This window comes from Mus caroli, chromosome 9 (assembly GCF_900094665.2).
Source record: "Mus caroli chromosome 9, CAROLI_EIJ_v1.1, whole genome shotgun sequence".
Lineage (NCBI taxonomy): Eukaryota > Metazoa > Chordata > Mammalia > Rodentia > Muridae > Mus > Mus caroli.
The window spans coordinates 111,540,094-111,558,699 of record NC_034578.1 but is presented as its reverse complement, the minus strand read 5'-3'; the positions used below and the strand labels follow the sequence as shown (position 1 = coordinate 111,558,699).

The window sequence follows — 18,606 nt, the reverse complement described above, 5'->3', positions numbered from 1 at the left end:
CTTTCTTTCTTTCTTTCTTTCTTTCTTTCTTTCTTTCTTTCTTTCTTTCTTTCTTTCTTTCTTTCTTTCTTTGAGACAGGGTTTCTCTGTATAGCCCTGGCTGTCCTAGAACTCACTCTGTAGACCAGGCTGGCCTTGAACTCAGAAATCTACCTGCCTCTGCCTCCCAAGTGCTGGGATTAAAGGGGTGTGCCACAAACTTTTTTTCTAAGCCTCCAGGATATGCCAACATGTAGCCAACACCAGGAACCGCTGGACCCAGAATAGTTGTTCTGCTAGAGTCTGTGTCTTTCTTTGTATTCCCTGTATATTCCAGAGCAACCTTAGTGGGTAGAGGCCATTCACACAGAGAGAGCCAAAATTCAGTTCATGGTTAAGGAGAAAACAAGCAAGCGTCGTTATCTACGCTGGCCAATCTTGCTAGGAACAGGATTATGTTTTCGACTAATTAGAAGTTAGTTCAGTGAGGCCCCAGTTGGCATCTATGGCTTTAGAAGAAACCTTGAGAATGTGAATAGGGACAGGGACGTGATGACAAGGACTGAGAGGGTGCCCAGGCAACAGGGTCACAGTTTAGGGTGTGAAGTATCAGGCAATACCTGGCACTGCTGAAGGCACTGATGATATTTATAGTGCACAGTCTTTTCCAACGCTGGCCCAGCTCCCTGGAGACTTCAGTGCGTCTGTGCCTTTAGGATTCCTGAGCACAGGGAGGAGACAGGCAACCAGGAAAATGATGGAGGAACCAGGCCAAGGCAGCTGGGTCACAGCACATCCTGGGTCAGCGAGCAGAAAGAGAAGGTCCCCAGTGCTCAGGACCCCAGCCCATGGTAGCATGCTGCCCATGTTCAGGGTGGCTCTTCCAGCCGCTGTAAATCCAATCTGGAAACACACACACACACACACGCACACACGCACGCACGCACGCACGCACGCACGCACACACTCATGCACACGCACACTCACGCACACACGCACACTCACGCACGCGCACACACACGCACACACACACATACACACGCACACTCATGCACATTCACGCACCCGTACGCTCACACGCACACACGCACGCACATGCGCACACACACACATGGACGCGCACGCTCACACACGCGCGCACGCACACGCATACACACTCCCACACCCAAAGCCTTATCCTGTCGGCAGTTATAGAGTCTGTAGATTGACAGTGTTAACAATAAAAAGGAGTTATGTTGAGTCAGGATAATACAGGTTTCTGGGCATAAGCCCTGAGCTAGTACATGAAGAAATAACCACACTCTATCACTGTTGGCATTAGCTTTGTGATTAAAGTCTTTTCTTTGGACTCCTAACCTGGGCATGTGTGCTATGGGTGGTGGGAAATATCTAACCGTACTTGTTGTTAGGTTACCTGTTTGCTGTAGGTCAGTGATCAGCTGCCCTCCCGTTGGTTCAGCTTTTACCTGACTGCTCTAGCCCTCAAACTGCTCTTGCTCAGCTTTTAACCTTCCAGTGGCACACTCTTTGAGGGTCTCTGGCTGAAAGGCTAACAGTTCACTTCTAAGCTGTGCTGTGGAGAATCAGCCCCCTCTCTCAGTTTCCTAACTGCTAACTCCAATACCAAAGTTTGTGTGTGTGTGTGTGTGTGTGTGTGTGTGTGTGTGTGTGTACATATGGAGACCAGAGGACAGCATCAGATTCCTCACACATTGTCAAGCGTTTCTTTTTGAAGTGTGGTCTCCCACTGGCCTGCTACTTGCCAGGTAGGCTAGGTTGGCTGGTCAGGTTGGCTGGTCGGAGGCCCAGGGTGCACTTCTTGCTGTCTCCCTACTGCTGGGATTTGCAAGCATAGGCCACCATTCCCTGCTTTTTAATGTGGGTTCTGAGGGTTGAACTCAGGTGTTCCTACTTCCAAGGCAAACACTTCACCATCTGAGGTATCTCCCAGCCCCCATAAAGAGTGACTCTGAAGTGTCCCAGTATTTGGACTTTGTGCCAACAATGGCTAAAATGCCAGGCCTCTCTACTGTAGCTCTCTGCTTGAGGTTTTGTCCCCACCTCCCAGGAGTAAGGCAGAGGAGGCTTTTGCACTCCACTCAGTTTGATTTAAGGAGAGTCCAGAAACTCGTGCAAAGGAGACTGTCAGGTAGGGAGGGGAGTGGAGAGATGGTTCAGCTTGGCATACTTGCAGTAGGAATTAAAGTGCACAGAGGGAAGGCCTCTCCCCTCATTACAGGGAAGGAAATATTCTCAAAATCTACCCAGAATGCTTAGCAGCACTGTCGCCACGGTGCCCGTTAAAGTTGGTCCTGTAACTCCTGCCAGTTTATTCTCCTGTTGCTTAATTAAAATCACGTCTAATTGTTTGCTTGAATTTGCTTGCTTTTCATTTGAGAGGATGAATGGGGAATCCTATCTCGTTCCACACTGCTCTGCTGCCTAATTGACTGGATTCTTCTTGGGGGTTGTTTTCTTGTTGGTCAGTCTGAGTACAATTGTGCCAGCACTCTGCCAGTGATGCCACAAAGAGACTTGGTTTTAGGAATAAAGCAAGGATGAAACCAACGTCTTTGGCAGAACACCAAGAAAGCTACGCTAGCTTTGGGAAAGGTACTTCTGAAACGTCTGTGAAGGAGCCATCTAGGGAACGTTCAAATGCACATCTGGACGTAGTGATGATTGAGAACAGAGGCAAGGAGTCTTCTTTCCCCACAAGCATGCAGCTGATGTGTGCTCACACTGCCCGTCTGGACCTCACTTTGAATGGGAGGTGCCAAGAGATTCAGCACCATGACAACAAGATGCTTAAAGATTCCGGTGATGGCAGCAAGCTATGTGAGTTCTAGAATTGTCAAATATATATACAACAACATAGCAGTGTGTGTACTCTCTCTCCCCCTCTTTCCCCATTCTGTCTGTCTGTCTGTCTATCTACCTACCTATCCACCTATCATCTAGCTACCTACCTGCCTGCCTACTTAGCTTCCTACCTACTTACACACACACACACACACACACACACACACACATTCACACACAGAAGAGATGAAAACAAGCAACTCCCCAGGCTTCTTGCATGCTCTGTCATGCCCATATCTGATACTAGTGTCTAAAAAGAAATTAAAACTGAGACTCTCCAATGGCTTAAAGTAAAATGACTTAGTAAAACCAAATAATGAGACCAACGGTGGTGGCGCACGCCTTTAATCCCAGCACTCGGGAGGCAGAGGCAGGTGGATTTCTGAGTTCAAGGCCAGCCTGGTCTACAAAGTAAGTTCCAGGACAGCCAGGGCTATCCAGAGAAACCCTGTCTCAAAAAACCAGCAAAACAAAACAACAACAACAAAAAACCACTCTTAAGTGGAGGCCTGTAGGTGCCATTCGTTGGGTAGGCTGCTTGTTTGGCATGCCCTGAGGCCTTGGTTCATCCTCTAGCACTGCATATGAGTAACATGCCCGGAATGCTACCACTCTGAAGGGGAGGCTGTCAAGGTCATCCCTGGCTATATGTTGAGTTTGAAGCTAACCTGAGCTACATGAGACACAGTCTCAAACACAGAAGAGAAAAATAAAAACTAAAACTAAAATTCTAAGTGGATTGTTATTTATGTCTTGATAACAGCCCGATGAACAGAGATGAACTTGAGACATGGACTCTTGTGTTAATATTTAAAGTGGTTGAGCCCTCCAATGAAGGCATTTGGAGGGAGAATTCATTAGTGTAACTGTACACTAGGAAGGGACCTAGGTGGTGGTTCTCTGCTTGCCTTGGTGATCTGGTGTGCAGAGTAATGAACATGACAGGGCATCAAGAGAGCTCCTTGAAGAGACCTCACTGACCCTTGAATTGTGATTATATTCACATATCACCATGATCATCTGAAGCCACAGGATAAGTATGCAACTGTCCAGGAAAGAAGTGGGACTAGACTGAGATACAACAAGAGAAGGAAGAACATCCTATCCTGAGTCCCTGCCTCAAGTACCTCATCACCCCCCATAGGTGATTTATTTATTTATTTACTCAGCACCTATGGGGGTGGGTGATGAAGGGATCTTTATCAAGGAAGCATGTCCTGAGCAGCCTAAACACAATACCGACCTCCATAATGTAGGTAAAACAGAACCTGACTCAGGAGTGATGGAAATAAAGCAACACAATGCTCGCACATCAGGCATAGCTTAGCGCCCTGCCTGACAGAGTTCACTGTGTGCTACTTGTCTTTCCTAAGAGGAGACTCACAGAGGGCTTCCCACTATAGCACAGAGCTCCTTCCCAGGCTAAGCAAAGCCATGAACAGAAGCCCCAGTTGCTTTGGTGAAAAGCCATACACCAATCCAAGCAGATCTACCTGTGGCATGTGCTCCCCGAATCCCAGGGAGACGGGTCCATCTTAACTCTGCTGTAGGAAACTATCAGAGAGGCCAGCACTTGGGTACTTTCTCCTCTTCCAAGGGCACTTTGTTTCTTGTGCGTGTGTGCTGTGAACTAATTGAAGACAGATGAATCCTGTAGACGTGCTCAGAGGGACTTGTAAACGCGTCTGAAATATTATAGCGCTCAAATGCAATGATCTCATGTTTTTATAGATGAATATGTATTTCTGTAACAATGCCTGGGCAGGATCTAGCAGCAGATCTGAAAAGAAAGGACAGACAGGATATCCGAGTGAGGAGTAAATCACGCATTCGTCAAGGTATCTCTCTCAAATAGACATGCTATGAACATGTCTATGATTCCAACGGGTGACGTAATCGTAGGGACAGCAAATACTAAGAAATGATTCAGAATATGTCAGTGCTGGAGTGATGGCTAAGCAGTTAAGAGCACTCAGTGCTCAGGGTTAGAGGATTTGGTTTGTTTCCTAACACCCACAAAGCAGCTCACCACCACCTATAACTCCAATTCCAAAGCATCCAACGCTGTTTTCTCACACACACCCACAAGGGCACTGCATACACACACACACATACACACACACACACACACACACACACACACACGCACTGCACATATATTCATGCAGGTACATACTTATACACATAAAAATAATAAAGAATTACTAAAAAAAAATAAACGATACATTCCCGTTAAAGGTCAGAGAAGCTGAGGCCTTTCACTCATTGAGTTCTGGAACCACTGCATTCTGCTCACGAAGCCCAGGCTAAGAACATTTGCTATTGTAAATAGAGCCTGCCTTCCTTCCTTCCTTCCTTCCTTCCTTCCTTCCTTCCTTCCTTCCTTCCTTCCTTCCTTCCTTCCTTCCTCTCTCTCTCTCTCTCTCTCCCTCTTTTCTTTTCTTTTCTTTTTTTTTCAAGAACCTTTCAGAAATTCTACCCAGAGCTGTCTCTAATTTTATGTTATATAAAAAGCAACTTTCATGGGAGATTCTAATCATTTCAGAAGTATGCCTTGAGTCCCCATATGTGTGAGGCCCTGGAGCAGTCTCCGGATTGCTCTTTCATGTCAGACCCTCTTCTCCTAGCAAGAGAATATGCCTACTCAGGGGCAGTGTCCTACCATGGCTCATAAGTGAGAATGAGAAATAGTCTCTGTACCTCTGCTGTGGACCTTTATATGTCCCACCCAAGAACTGACAGTGTGGCTCCATTGTTAACAGCACTGGTTGCTCTTGCAGAGAACCAGGTCAGGGCCAGCACTCACATGAGGGTTCACAACTCTCTGTAATGCCAGTTCCAGGGATCCAACACTCTCTTCTGGCTCCCATGGCTACCAGGCATGTGTATGCTGCGTGTGTGTTCATGCGGGCCAACCCTCATACACATAAGAAAGAAAAATGATTGGTAGTTATCACTGAGTAGATGGCCACCAAAATGCTTGGGCTCGCCTCCAGTGAAGACAAGGGCTATACAAACTGAGACATTACTTAAAGCCATCTTCACTGGGTCTTACCAATGTGTCACCCGGGTGACATTTAGAGACACCATGGCATAAGGCTAAGAACCCTGTTCTAATAGAGTTTGTTGCAAGTATTGGCTTGCTTATTGTCTGAGTCAGTCTTGGGAAATTAAACAGCTTCAATGCTAGTACTCCTCTCTGGGTCATGGTCTTGTAATAATAGCAGTTTCTATCCTGTAGACTTTTCCCAGCAAGTAAATATGAAAATTGTAAGAGTCCTGAGAACTCAGCCAGCACAGGAGTCTCTCTTATTTAGGGATAAGCAGGAAGAAACACTTAATGTGAGTTTCTGAGCCAAGCTGACCCCAGTGCCTGCCCATATCTACAATTCTCTTTGTCTAGTGGAAGCCCAGAGGTCAACTCTGAGGCGTGCCTGGGAGGCTCTTATTTAGATATAGCCACATCCCAAAACTTCCTTCCGGCCTGAGTTGTTATTGTGACTCCCTTCACCTCCTCTTTGAAGTTTCTACATTGACAAATGGTATTCAGTCACTACACACACACACACACACACACACACACACACACACACTCACGGAGAGAGAGGGGAGGGAGAATTTTATGTGTAGGTTTAAAAAAAAGGTTACGGGAAACTGGAGAGGAAAGTGAAGCTTTGGTTTCTAACCTTAGACTAGGGGACTTCTAGAACCTTCTGCTGTCAACACCACATGTTAATTTCAATGTAGGTGCTTGCCTCAGACTAGAAGGAAGAGGTAGGTGTGAGCAAGAAAAGGACCTTTTCTCTGAGTAGCTGGGAGTTAGAAACTTTTCAGTAACAAATGAATGCTTCATGCAGATGATTTAAATGAACTGGAGGCACAGCTAAGAAGTCATACAGGTAACAGTTTAGAAAGTCCGAATCGTATTTTCTTATATGTGGAAAGAAATATTCACGTTGGACCAAAGTGAAGTCTCTCCAAATTCTTCTAGTGTATAACGGGGTATTAAAAATAACATTTATAGGATAGGGGGCTGCTGATTTTGCTCTATGAAGTATTACCAGATAGTAAATGCTTTTGGCTTTATGAGGCAGAACTGATCTTTATAGTAGGGAGGTCCCTATTAAGAGAATCCACAGAGGGCTTCTCTCTCCCTCCCCCCACCCCTCTGTTCAACAACAACTAAAAGTTGTGGTGGGCGGGTGGGGGAGAAGAGGCCATTTTGATTGTAAGACCATACAAAAACTGGCTAAATCGGCCTGCTTTAGAACATAAGGCTCTATCCATCTGACAGCACAAACATAGAAAATCATGACAGTGGTCCAGCCTATGCCAATTGCTAGCATATCTCAGTGGTACTAGATGGCCTGGCCATTGCCCCTAGGAGCTCTTGTTGTCCTGAAAGGAGCATACAGTCACTTAGCCAAACCAGTTTATGACAAGGTGCTTTGTGTAGATCTGACTGAGGAGAGCTAGGACAAGCGAGCCTTCCCATGCAAACATGTTCATAGGTAGTAGGGATATGAGCTATGATGTCTGTGGCTCCTGAATAGTGTTACATCTCTCTTTAATTTTTGTGTGTTTAATTGTCATGGCCGCCACTCCCTCTGCCACTCATACCCTGGCTTAGCTGGTCCCGTCATGCTCTAACCTCCTAAGATAAAGAGAGTCCACTTCCTATTATCCAAGGTGAAGGTGTGTTTTAGGGCTCAGTAGTCACGATCATACTGTTGTTGCAGCTGACCTGAGGTCAGGTCCCAACACCCATATGGGGTTGCTCAGAACTACTCTATAATTCCAGCTCCAAGTTATCTGACACCCTCTTTGGTCTCTGAGGGGTCACCTACACACACACACACACACACGCACACGCACACGCACACGCACACGCACACGCACACGCACGCATGCAAGCACGCGCGTGCACTTGCACCTAATTGAAAATAAAAATAAAATAAATCTTAAAAATAAAACTTTGTGTTTTGAAGGCCCCACCACCAAACTACCTATCTTTTGCACTTTGTTAAATATTTATTTTGTATGTATGAGTGTTTTGCTTACATGCAAATATGTGCACTGCATTTGTGTTTGCTTGGTGCCTGTGAAGGTCAGAAGAGGGTGCCAGATTCCCTGAACTTAGAGTTAGGGACAATTGTATGTGGGTACTGGGAACCAAACCCAGGTCCTTTGCAAGAACAGCAAATGCTCTTAATCGCCAGCCCTCTCTTTCCTGTTTTTAAAGTGTGTTCATGTATCTCTTCAGAAGACTCTGCGTTCCCCATGTGGTTCCTGAAATTCTGAGGTTCAGATTCCTTTAGTTTTAAGTGGCATCAGACAGAACTCCTGCCTTGGAGTTTGGTTAGTGGGTTCAACAAACATTTTGCCCAAAAGACAGTGAGTCATAACACCCCATGTCTCTGTGCCCCCCTTCCCTTCATTTCATACAGTGTCACTTTAAGTGGCTGGATCAAATGCCAGTTAGGGACCACATTTCCTCTAAGATACCTCAGCCATCTTCCCAGCTGACTGGCTTGAATTCTCATCACTCACTCCTGACCCAGGAACTGAAGTGGCTAAGTACTGTCTCAGCTCCTGTACCCTCCATGTTTCTATAAGCATCCTCACTCATACATTGTAGCATATACCTGACTTCCTTCTGGAATGACACATCGCTCAGCATTTATGGGCATGCCCCAACTGCCCCACTCGGTAGCTTAAAGACAGCACAGGACAGCAGCATGCCTAATGCCTAGAGCAGACAATCAGGAATGCCACAAATAGAGTGTCAGAGACTCAGGCATGCTCGCTAATGCGTACCTCATGGGCAGATGAACAACACACAACTAGAATTCTGGCATTCGTGTGGATGTCGTTAATGACCCCTCTGCACATTATAGATTAAGAACCATGTCCTTTTCCCCAAGAGAACAAATGATAACAAATGATCAATGGTAACAAATGATCAAGGCTCTGATCGGTGATAAAAGCTGTGTATAAGACATTAGGTCCCTGGTGTGTTGTGTCCGTTGTCGGCAACCATAGGCAATGCAGAGAGAGAGATGTTGAGTGGACATAAGGTGACTGCTGCCCCTGCTTCTCAGACCCAGAACTGGTGTTTCAAGGTAGTCTGTGTGGGAGTCAAAATCAGAGTGAACTGGAAGTTGGGATCAATAGGAACAACAGGATTGTGGCAGTCTCTAGAGCAGTGGCTCTCACCCTTCCTCACGCTGTGACCCTTTAACACAGTTCCTCATGCTGTGGTGGCCCCCCAACCATAACAGTATTTTCATTGCTACCCCATGACTGTGGTTTTGCAACTGTTATGAATAATAATGTAAATATCAGTGTTTCCTAATGGTCTTAGGCAAGGAAGCCTTTGACCCTCAAAGTTCATGACCCGCAGGTGGAGAACCAGTGATCGACAGTTTTACCAGGTACTATTATGGACTGGTTACTTTTGTATTTCTGTGACCAAATGGTTTGCCCAGAATCAGATTAAGGAAGGAAGAGATTATTCCGGCTTGCAGTGTTTGGAGGCACCATCTGTCACAGTAGTGAAGGCTGGCTGGCAGAACCTGATCTTATTGTATCCACAGGAAGTGGGGAGGTCACTGAAAATCAGGTTCTATACCTTAAGACCTGCCCTAGAAGACCCACTGTTTCTAGGGAGTAAGGTACCACTTGGTGAAAGTTTTATAACCTTCCAAAACAAAATCAGCAGCTGGGAGCTGAGTTTTCAAACACATGAGCCTATAGAGATAAGGATGGGGGGGGAGGGGAGCAGGCAGCATTGAACCACATCTCTATAGAAGCAACCATTCACAAGCAACAGTTATGTATGTCTTTCTACCTCTATCCCCAGTGCCTCACTCAGCCTTAGGCATTGTCTAGTATGTTGTGTCACTCAGCCCTGATTGTACTGACACGCAAACACGGAAAGGCATAGAAGCCACAAAAGACATCGTACTAAGTTTCCCCAGCTATTCATAGAGAGTGGCATTTGAGCTGAAATTTAAAGAATAGGAGGTATTTGAGTGGAATGATCTCAGACAGGGACTGTCTTTGCTCATTCCCACATTCTCACCTGCTCCTGTTCCTGCTCTGCTCCACATCCAGGTCACCCAGAAATAACAGCTCTGTGCCTGGGTGGTACGGAGCGGCATGGAAAAGAAGGGGTCTTGGAAGCCTTGCTACTTTATGTCAACTGTGAGTGTGTGTGTGTGTACATGTACGCACATATATATGTGTGTATGTCTGCAGGTACACAAGTGTGCAAGTGTGTGCATGCAGATACTAGTGGGTTTCTTAGGAATGGTATGTACCCTTTCAGGAGCAAGGTCTCTCACTTGACCTGAGACTCACTGATTTAGTTAGACGGACTGACAAGTGAGCCTTAGAAACCCGCCTGCCTCCATTTCTCCCAAGCTGGGATCACAAGTGTGTGCACATTTACATTTGGAGGTTTAGCACAGGTCCACAGAGCAGGTGCTTTACCAGCTGAGCCCTCTACCCATCTCTGTCCTTCCTGGATGTGAATCTTCATGAGGAAGAGACTTGGAGCTAGCATCTAACAATGCCTTATGCGTTAGGTTTTGGTTTATATGGTATCCTCGATCATCTCTGACTCAGCTTCACCCTGGGAAGGGCATGGACGGTGTGGCAGGGTGTAGAATCATCAACTAGAATCCCTATCTAGTATCCATGGACCCAGTTTAGATGCTACCGTGCATAAAGAATTGATTATGGACTTGCTTCCCAGTAGGGGTGATGCATACCTCCAGAGCCTAATGCCTTCTCTCCTTTGCCTTCTCTCCACATCAGAATACACCACCAGCAGTCCCGACCTGTTGTTGGTCATTATCCAAGTGACGGGCGTCAGCCTCCTGCCTCCGCTGGGGATTGCCATAGCTGTCATCATCATCTTCTACTGCTACCGTGTCCACCGGCAGCAGAAGTTGAGCCCGTCCTGGGAGAGCAGCAAGCCCCGGAAGCTCATGGATTTCAGTGACAACTGCGCCATCATCCTGGAGGACGACCGCTCCGACATCAGCTCCACGTGCGCCAACAACATCAACCACAACACGGAGCTGCTACCCATCGAGCTGGACACGCTGGTGGGGAAGGGCCGCTTCGCCGAGGTCTACAAGGCCAAGCTGAAGCAGAACACCTCAGAGCAGTTTGAGACCGTGGCTGTCAAGATCTTCCCCTACGAGGAGTACTCCTCATGGAAAACGGAGAAGGACATCTTCTCCGATATCAACCTGAAGCATGAGAACATCCTGCAGTTCTTGACGGCCGAGGAGCGGAAGACAGAGCTGGGCAAGCAGTACTGGCTGATCACGGCATTCCATGCAAAGGGCAACCTGCAGGAGTACCTCACGAGGCATGTCATCAGCTGGGAGGACCTGAGGAAACTGGGCAGCTCCCTGGCCCGGGGCATCGCTCATCTCCACAGTGACCACACTCCTTGTGGGAGGCCCAAGATGCCCATTGTTCACAGGGACCTCAAGAGCTCTAACATCCTAGTGAAGAACGACTTGACCTGTTGCCTGTGTGACTTTGGGCTGTCCTTGCGCCTGGACCCTACTCTGTCTGTGGATGACCTGGCCAACAGCGGGCAGGTAAGTGGAGGCTGGTGCTCTGTCCTCAGACTTCATGCCTGGTTTCATTTCTGCCCCATCTTTTATTTTCTTTTTACAATTTTTCATTTAGAGAGGTGTCTGTGTGTGTGTGTGTGTGTGTGTGTGTGTGTGTGTGTTATAAGTGTGTGTGGATGCACTTTCCCAAGCATGCATGTGTAGAGGCCAGAGGTTGACATCAGCTGTCTTTCTTCATTGTTTTCAACCTTATTTTTTGAGACAGAGTCTCTTACTGAACCCAGATCACACTGATTTGTTAGATTGCTGGGCCAGTCAACTCTAGAGTCCTGGTCCCCCAACCCCACTGCAGCCCAGAAGCACTGGGATTATGGAGGCATGCCAGTGCGCCTGGCTTTTACATGGGTTTGAGAGCTCTGAACTCAGGTTCTCAGGCTTCTGCAGCAAGCTGGCTCCCTGCCTGCCCCTCATGTAACATACTCACTAGTTAGTATACTATATATAAATCACACAAAGCAATGGGTTTCATAATGACATTTCCGTCTATGCGTATAAGGAACTTTAAACAATGCCTTGGATAAATATCTTCCTATTATTCCTTCCTCCCCCCTCCCAAATCACTAGTAAGCCCCTCCCTGCCCCTTTACTTTCATTTCCTTCCTTCCTTTAAATTCCACACGGGATAGAAAACAATACTCCTTCTGAGCCTGGCTTGTTTCACTTAACAGGGTGATTCAGGCTCATTCATTTTTCCCGTAGATACCATCTTCCCATTCTTCTTTACAGGTGAACAAAACTCTACTGTAAATGTAAGTCACACTTTACTTACACTTTCTTTATCCAGCCAATTTCGGGGGGACCCAGGCTGACCATGTAACGGCTATTTTCACCTCCCCTTTGGCCCACACCCCAGGTCTCTTATCTCAGGGAGCTCTCTCTATGTTATGAGATTTATCTAAGGAATCTAGCAGATTAAGATGTCAATCCAAGACGTAGCCAACACTGTCTTGACTAGGTACCTTTCATTAATAGATGGCATTTTGCTTCTTCAAATTCCTTCCAGCCTGAGTCAGCTGACTGCAGGTCCTCACTCCCCTTCCATTTGCAAATGGTTTTCTTTCTTTCGGGAACTATTAACATCTTAGCTCCTTTCTTTCCTCTCATATAGCTTAACTAGCTACTATCTGCTGTCTACTCTTAGTAGTTATATTGGTTTCTAGATTCTAGAAGGAGACCTTAAAGTCCACATCCACACCCAATACACCCAGCATAATGCCTCAGTACAGTGGAAGTTACCAATGAGTATTGGTTGAAGAAGAGACTAACTAGCTCCATTTCTCTTTCTCTTTCTCTCTCTCTCTCTCTCTCTCTCTCTCTCTCTCTCTCTCTCTCTCTCTCTCTCTCTCTCTTTGTGTGTGAATGTGTGTATGTGTGTCTACCTACATGTGTAATTGTGTGAAGGCCAGAGGGACATTCTTCAGTGACCACTCACCTTCTGCAGTGAGACAAGGCTGCTAACTGAAACGGGAGCTCACCAATTTGGCTAGACAGGATGGACAGCCAACCCCAGGGATCTTCCTGTGTCTGTCCCTTCCACCCGGTAGTGGGATTACAAGGGTGTGGCAGCACAACTACCTTTGTAGATTCTGGGGACTGTAGTGCTGTCCCCTTGCTCCTGTAGCAAGCTCTTTGCTGACAAAGCCATCATCCCAGCCCAGTGGCTCTATTTTTGAAGAGTTGTCCCAGATCCAAATGGAAACCCTTTGACTAAGGCGCATTAGGAAGATGACCAGAAAGAAGGACGATTTTCTCCCCAGGTGACAGCTAATGCCTGTCGTAGTGGGTCCATTGTGAGATTGGCACAAGTGTTATGTAACGTGTCCTGACCTGGCCTTGAACTTAGCGAGGCGCTCCATCCAGTCACCTACTGATGGAAGAAAAAGCCCGCAAGGTCGTCTTTGTTCTAAGATGCTGGTGAAGGCCCCAAAGCACGGCTGTTTCCTCTAGCTGGCTAATGGGGCACACTCTACAACCCTCTTTGAACTGAACCAGACGTGAGGGTTCTGCCTTGCCAGCGCTCTGTCTACCACAGCAGCAAATGCTGTGGCGAGGTCATCTCACTGAGACACAAACAGATTAATATGTCAGGGCAATGACTCTAAGAGCGCTCTGTTAAAAAGAAAAATGTCTTCAAAGGCATGCCAGTAAGAACCATTCTTCGGAACAGTGGCATCAAATGACTTGACCTCTGCATGACAGGACAGTGATTGGCACTGGATGAACTCGTATATTTTGCAGTATCAGATGTTTTCCTTTGAAAATCTCCCTTGGAAATAGTTTTCCCTTTTCCTTGTGGGCCCCTGTTTGTTTAATGTCAATCATAAAATTGATCACAGGCCTAAATAACCAGAATAGAACTACACATCACATTCATGGAAATTATTGTATGACTTGGTCTTTTCATATGACTTTAATTTAGCAGAGATTTATGAAATTATGTCATATGGGCCATGAGGTAAATTAAAATTAAATGGTCCTTAAGTGACCCCAACTGGGTGGCAATTATTTTCATCATGAGTCTTAGAGTTTCAAGAGTGAAAAAAACATCTGATTTGCAAAAGCAAAAAATAAATATGTAAGAGTGTAGAGAGATGGCTTAGCGGCTTAGCACACTTGCTGCCCTTGCAGAGATGTCAAGTTTAAGGGTCTTGATCAGGTTCCTTTTCTCTGACAGATAAAGAATTCAAAGGGAGAAAAAAATCGTGAGGGTGGAAGGTGGCGGTAGAGAAATCTCACATACACAGACAAGAACAGGCAGAATCTGCCACTGAAGTCACGGGTTGACTGGTGGTGAGGAGACACACCACCCAGCAGACAGACAGATAGACAAAAAGATGCTCTACAGAGCTGAGAGGGACTTGAAAAGCAACAATCCAGTGTCTTCTTAACGGTTGGGGGCTTTCTCTGCTCTGAAGGGCTTTCTTCCCCTAATTTAAGGAAGAAATTGAAGAAAGATAGGACAGCTCATTGGCACAACTCTTCCGTACTGTGTCCTGATCCAGCCTTGAACTTGATGGGCCACTCCATCTGGAGACCTACTGGTAAGAGCAAAAGCCTAAAGGTCTTTGTCTTAAGATGCCGGGCTTTGTATCAGGCCAAGAGGGTGCAAAAGAAGCCAGCCATCTTGGAAGTTCACCACCTTAACTACATACCCACGACCTCTCTCTGTCTGCCTTTTAGGGAACCTGTCTGATTCTTAGTCTCTCCAGAGGATCTGAGCTCAGTGCCCAGCACCCACAGGGCAGCTCAAAACCCTGTAACTCCAGTGCCAGGGGATCTGATGCCCTCTTCTGGCCTCTACAGGCATAATACCCACCACATAAAATAAAATTAAATAAATCTTAAAAAAAAAATCTAAGGTATCACAGATGTAGCCCTTCCGGTTGTCTATAACAATATTGAATTATAGGTTGCATATAATAATATATAGGCAGATGAGTGGCTCTGGGCTGGGGTACTAGTTTGAGCGTGCCTAGTTCAGAGTCTTTGAAGAGCTTTCAGGGAGAGAAAATAATAGTATGTGTTGTGTCTACCTGTGTAATTCGCATCATTTCAAACAGCACTATGTTGTTTTGTTTTAAGTGCATCTGCACAGGGCTGGGATGTAGCTTGGTCAGCAGCGTGCTTGTCTAGTGTGCATGAGGACCTCAATTTGATTCCTGGCATCCATCCATTCAGAATCAAATGATGGACTTCCTTCTGTGTTTCTTTTGGTCTTAGGTGGGGACGGCAAGATACATGGCCCCGGAAGTTCTAGAATCCAGGATGAATCTGGAAAACGTGGAGTCGTTCAAGCAGACGGATGTCTACTCCATGGCTCTGGTACTCTGGGAAATGACGTCCCGCTGCAATGCTGTGGGAGGTGCGTACTTGGTCAGGGCACTGTCAGTGGTGGGATGATGCCATTCTGTGGCCCTCGCTTCCAGATGATGCAATGCTGTCTGTCTCAAGCATGGTTCCAGGGCTCAGCACAGACCCCTGCACTCCACACAGCGAGACAGTTGAGATAGTGTGGCACATAGCCGTTCTAGGATTATTAGGGATTATTCTGAAGAGCCAAGGTTTCTAAGTGAAAAGCCCTACATCTCCTTTCACACCGCTATATAGAATTACTTTTCTTCCCACTGATATTTTAGTATCTTTTGAGAGGCACTCACTAGAAGCAGAGACGAGAATTACTTCTATTGACCTGAAGGGCAATAGTCAGCCGAGCATCTTCCCTTTGTTTCTTCTCGTTTGGATTTAAAGAACTGGGGGAGAGGGAAGCCTAAATATTTATTCTTGTAGAGATGAATTCTTTTTCACAAAACTAAGCAGGATGGGTTGATATGTCTGTCTGGGTTTTAAAACTCCTCCGGGGAACTGGAACTTAAGGAAGAGGATGGCGGGGAAGCCTCTAAGGTTTCACTCCTGCCTTTCCTCTGTGAACCCCGGGAGGGCGCTGTCCCCCCCCCACGCCCCCACCCTCAGCTCTCTCCTCTTCACTTTCCTTAATCATTCTCCCCAAGCAGAATGCCATGGCTCTCCCAGGTCCCCTTTCTCTCTTCTCTGCATTCTGCACACCAAGTCCTTTCCACTGTTTGAGACCACCTTAGGGTTCCCATCACTGTGCTGGGATACTGATCAAAAAGCAACTTGAGGAGAAAAGGTTAATTTAGTCTTCCACTTTCAGGTGAGGAATAACTTATTGTCTGGGAAAGCCAGGGCAGGCTCTCAGGCACTCAAACAAGGAGGAAGGACCCTGAGGAGGAAGCTGATGAGACTATGGTGGAGGAATACTTTTTACTGGCTTGCTCATCATTGTTTGCTTACTGATAGCACCCCGCCCAGGAATGGCACTGCCCCAAGTGAGCTGGGCCCTCCCACATCAATCAATCAAAAGGTTGCTCCACCAGTCAGCGTGCCAAGGGAATTTTCTCAATTGAGGCTCCCTTTTCCAAAATGACTCCAACTTGTTGTGTCAAGTTGACATAAAACCTTTTAGCCAGCACCTCGGCTGCTGTTGCCTTGAGTTTGAGAGTATAGAAAAGAGCAACCATCCCTTGGGTATTCTACTCCACTTTGTCTTGGGGGTATTGTTCCCAGATGGTCCGGAGGTCAGATTGATAATTCGCTACATTGTATCCACTACCCATTCTCCACCTGGGCTTCCCTCAGGGTCTCACTCGAACAGAGAGCACACCCAAGCCTGATCCACCGGAAGTAATGCTTGACTTCATTCTTTCTGACTTCTGTTTTATACTATTGGACTTAGAAGGTAGTAAGAAGATCATAGAAAGCTAAGGAGATGGCTTCATCAATCAAGTCTTACCACACAAGCATGAAGGCACAAGTTGAGCTCCTCAGCACCCATGTACCATTTGGGGTTTGTAGAGCGGTGTCTATAATCCTAGTGCAGTTGGTTCCAGGTTAGGTGAGAGACCCTGTCACAGTATGGCAAGTGGAGAACAACAGAAGAGTGTTGACCCAGTGCCAAACACACACACACGTGTACCCCCTCATAAGCATGCACACACATATACATACACACAAAATTAAATTTAAAACAAGGTTAATACAGAGAGTGTAATTCCAGCCCTTAGGGTGCTAACAAGAGGGGATTGAGTCAAGTTCCAGGTCAGGCGAGGTAAGTTACATAGTAACTTACGGTCCAAGAGGTAAGTTACATAGTAACTTACGGTCCAACCCGGGCTAAAGAGGAAGTTTCTGTCCTAAACACACAAACCCATCTGACTCGCATGCTGCTTCTGTGCTCTTCCTTTGCTTTAGCCACAGTAGTCTTCCTGACCCTAATCTTTGAGAAGTTGGAGCAGGCACCTCAGAGCCTGGATTCCACGTTGGGCTTTGTTGCTATGTTCTCATCATTAGATTGAGGCAAAGTGTCTGGAATAACAACAGTACAGACACTGTGGTAACTTCTGAGCACATGGCACCAAGGGCAGGCTTGCTGATGGCAGCTAGGGAGTCTGGCTGTCAGGTTCTGCTCTGTAGAGGTGCTATTTCCCAGTTTGTAGGGAGTAAATACAGAGGAATATACTCTGACTTGGTCATAATCGCACCTGTTAATTTGAGAATCTACTGTGAGAATTCTCACTGGAAACAATTATGACTGTGATGTTTGCCACCTGCAAATGTTTCTGTTTTTCTTACTCCTTGTTAATTAGCAGGTTTTTCATTCAAAAGGAATCTCTATCCTTCCTCTCGCTACTCCTTGTATTTACCCATTATTTGTGCATTTGTATCAACCGGAGTCAATGGGTAGTTCTTTCATTTGATGGATGCCCCAAAATGTCCAATACTTTTTTTTTCCTGCTTAAATAGCGACCTCTTTCATTACTAACCCAAACTTCCCAATGTACTGTCCAGGGCCATTCCAATTGGGCCCATTGCTGGTTCTGAGTCTTTATCTCTTGCAGAATCTGACTGGCTACCCAAACTCCAAGGAGAATCTCAGTCTCCTCTTCCTCACCCCCTCTCGAGTCACTGTCATCTATCTCTCTGGCTTCTGTGGAGATGGATATGCTGTTCCTGACAACACTGGTTTCTATGACTGGCTTTGAGAGTCGAGCTTCTGTAGCCAGCCCCTGAGGTTGTCTGCTCTTCAGTCCTATTGATAGTCAGCCTAGGCTCTAGTGAATTCCACTTTCATCATAGGCACAGACAAGATCGCCTTCCTGTTGACAGTTGCTGAGTGAGGGAGAATTGAGGCACGTGAGGAAGAGCTAAGCTCACCAACTTTTATGGGCTCTAAAAAAAAAAGCCGCAGGATAAACAAGTTTCCTGGTGGAAGGAAGCAGGTTCCGCTTTGTTCAACCCATCTCAGAAAAACCCTTTACAACCTTCGTGGTAAAAACAGGCAGGAACTGGATGGAACCCATCCTGGCTCTGCTTTGTCTGATCAGAACTTCCCACTCCTGATTCTCCTGTCTCCACTCCGGCTGTAGAAACTGAGGCTCATGGATACCACTCGGGATCTCTCTACAAACTCCTTTCAGGTCCTGTCTCTGGTCTCCATTTCAAGAAGTTTCACGGGACTAACACTTTGCTGTGAACTTTCTTGCACTCAGAGACTGTTCAGTTATAGTGACAATTGCAAAAGGGGACATCA

At 46.4% G+C, this 18,606-nt stretch overlaps 1 protein-coding gene across 2 annotated transcripts in view; it reads left to right on the top strand.

Annotated features, from left to right (window-relative positions):
* Window positions 1-18,606, top strand: part of Tgfbr2 (transforming growth factor beta receptor 2) — an 87,621-nt gene that overhangs the window by 55,021 nt on the left and 13,994 nt on the right. For both annotated transcript variants that reach the window (XM_021172343.2, XM_021172345.2), the window contains 2 exons: window positions 10,663-11,462; window positions 15,219-15,360. In XM_021172343.2, coding sequence (XP_021028002.1) covers window positions 10,663-11,462; window positions 15,219-15,360 — 942 coding nt within the window. The remainder of the gene's footprint in view (window positions 1-10,662; window positions 11,463-15,218; window positions 15,361-18,606) is intronic.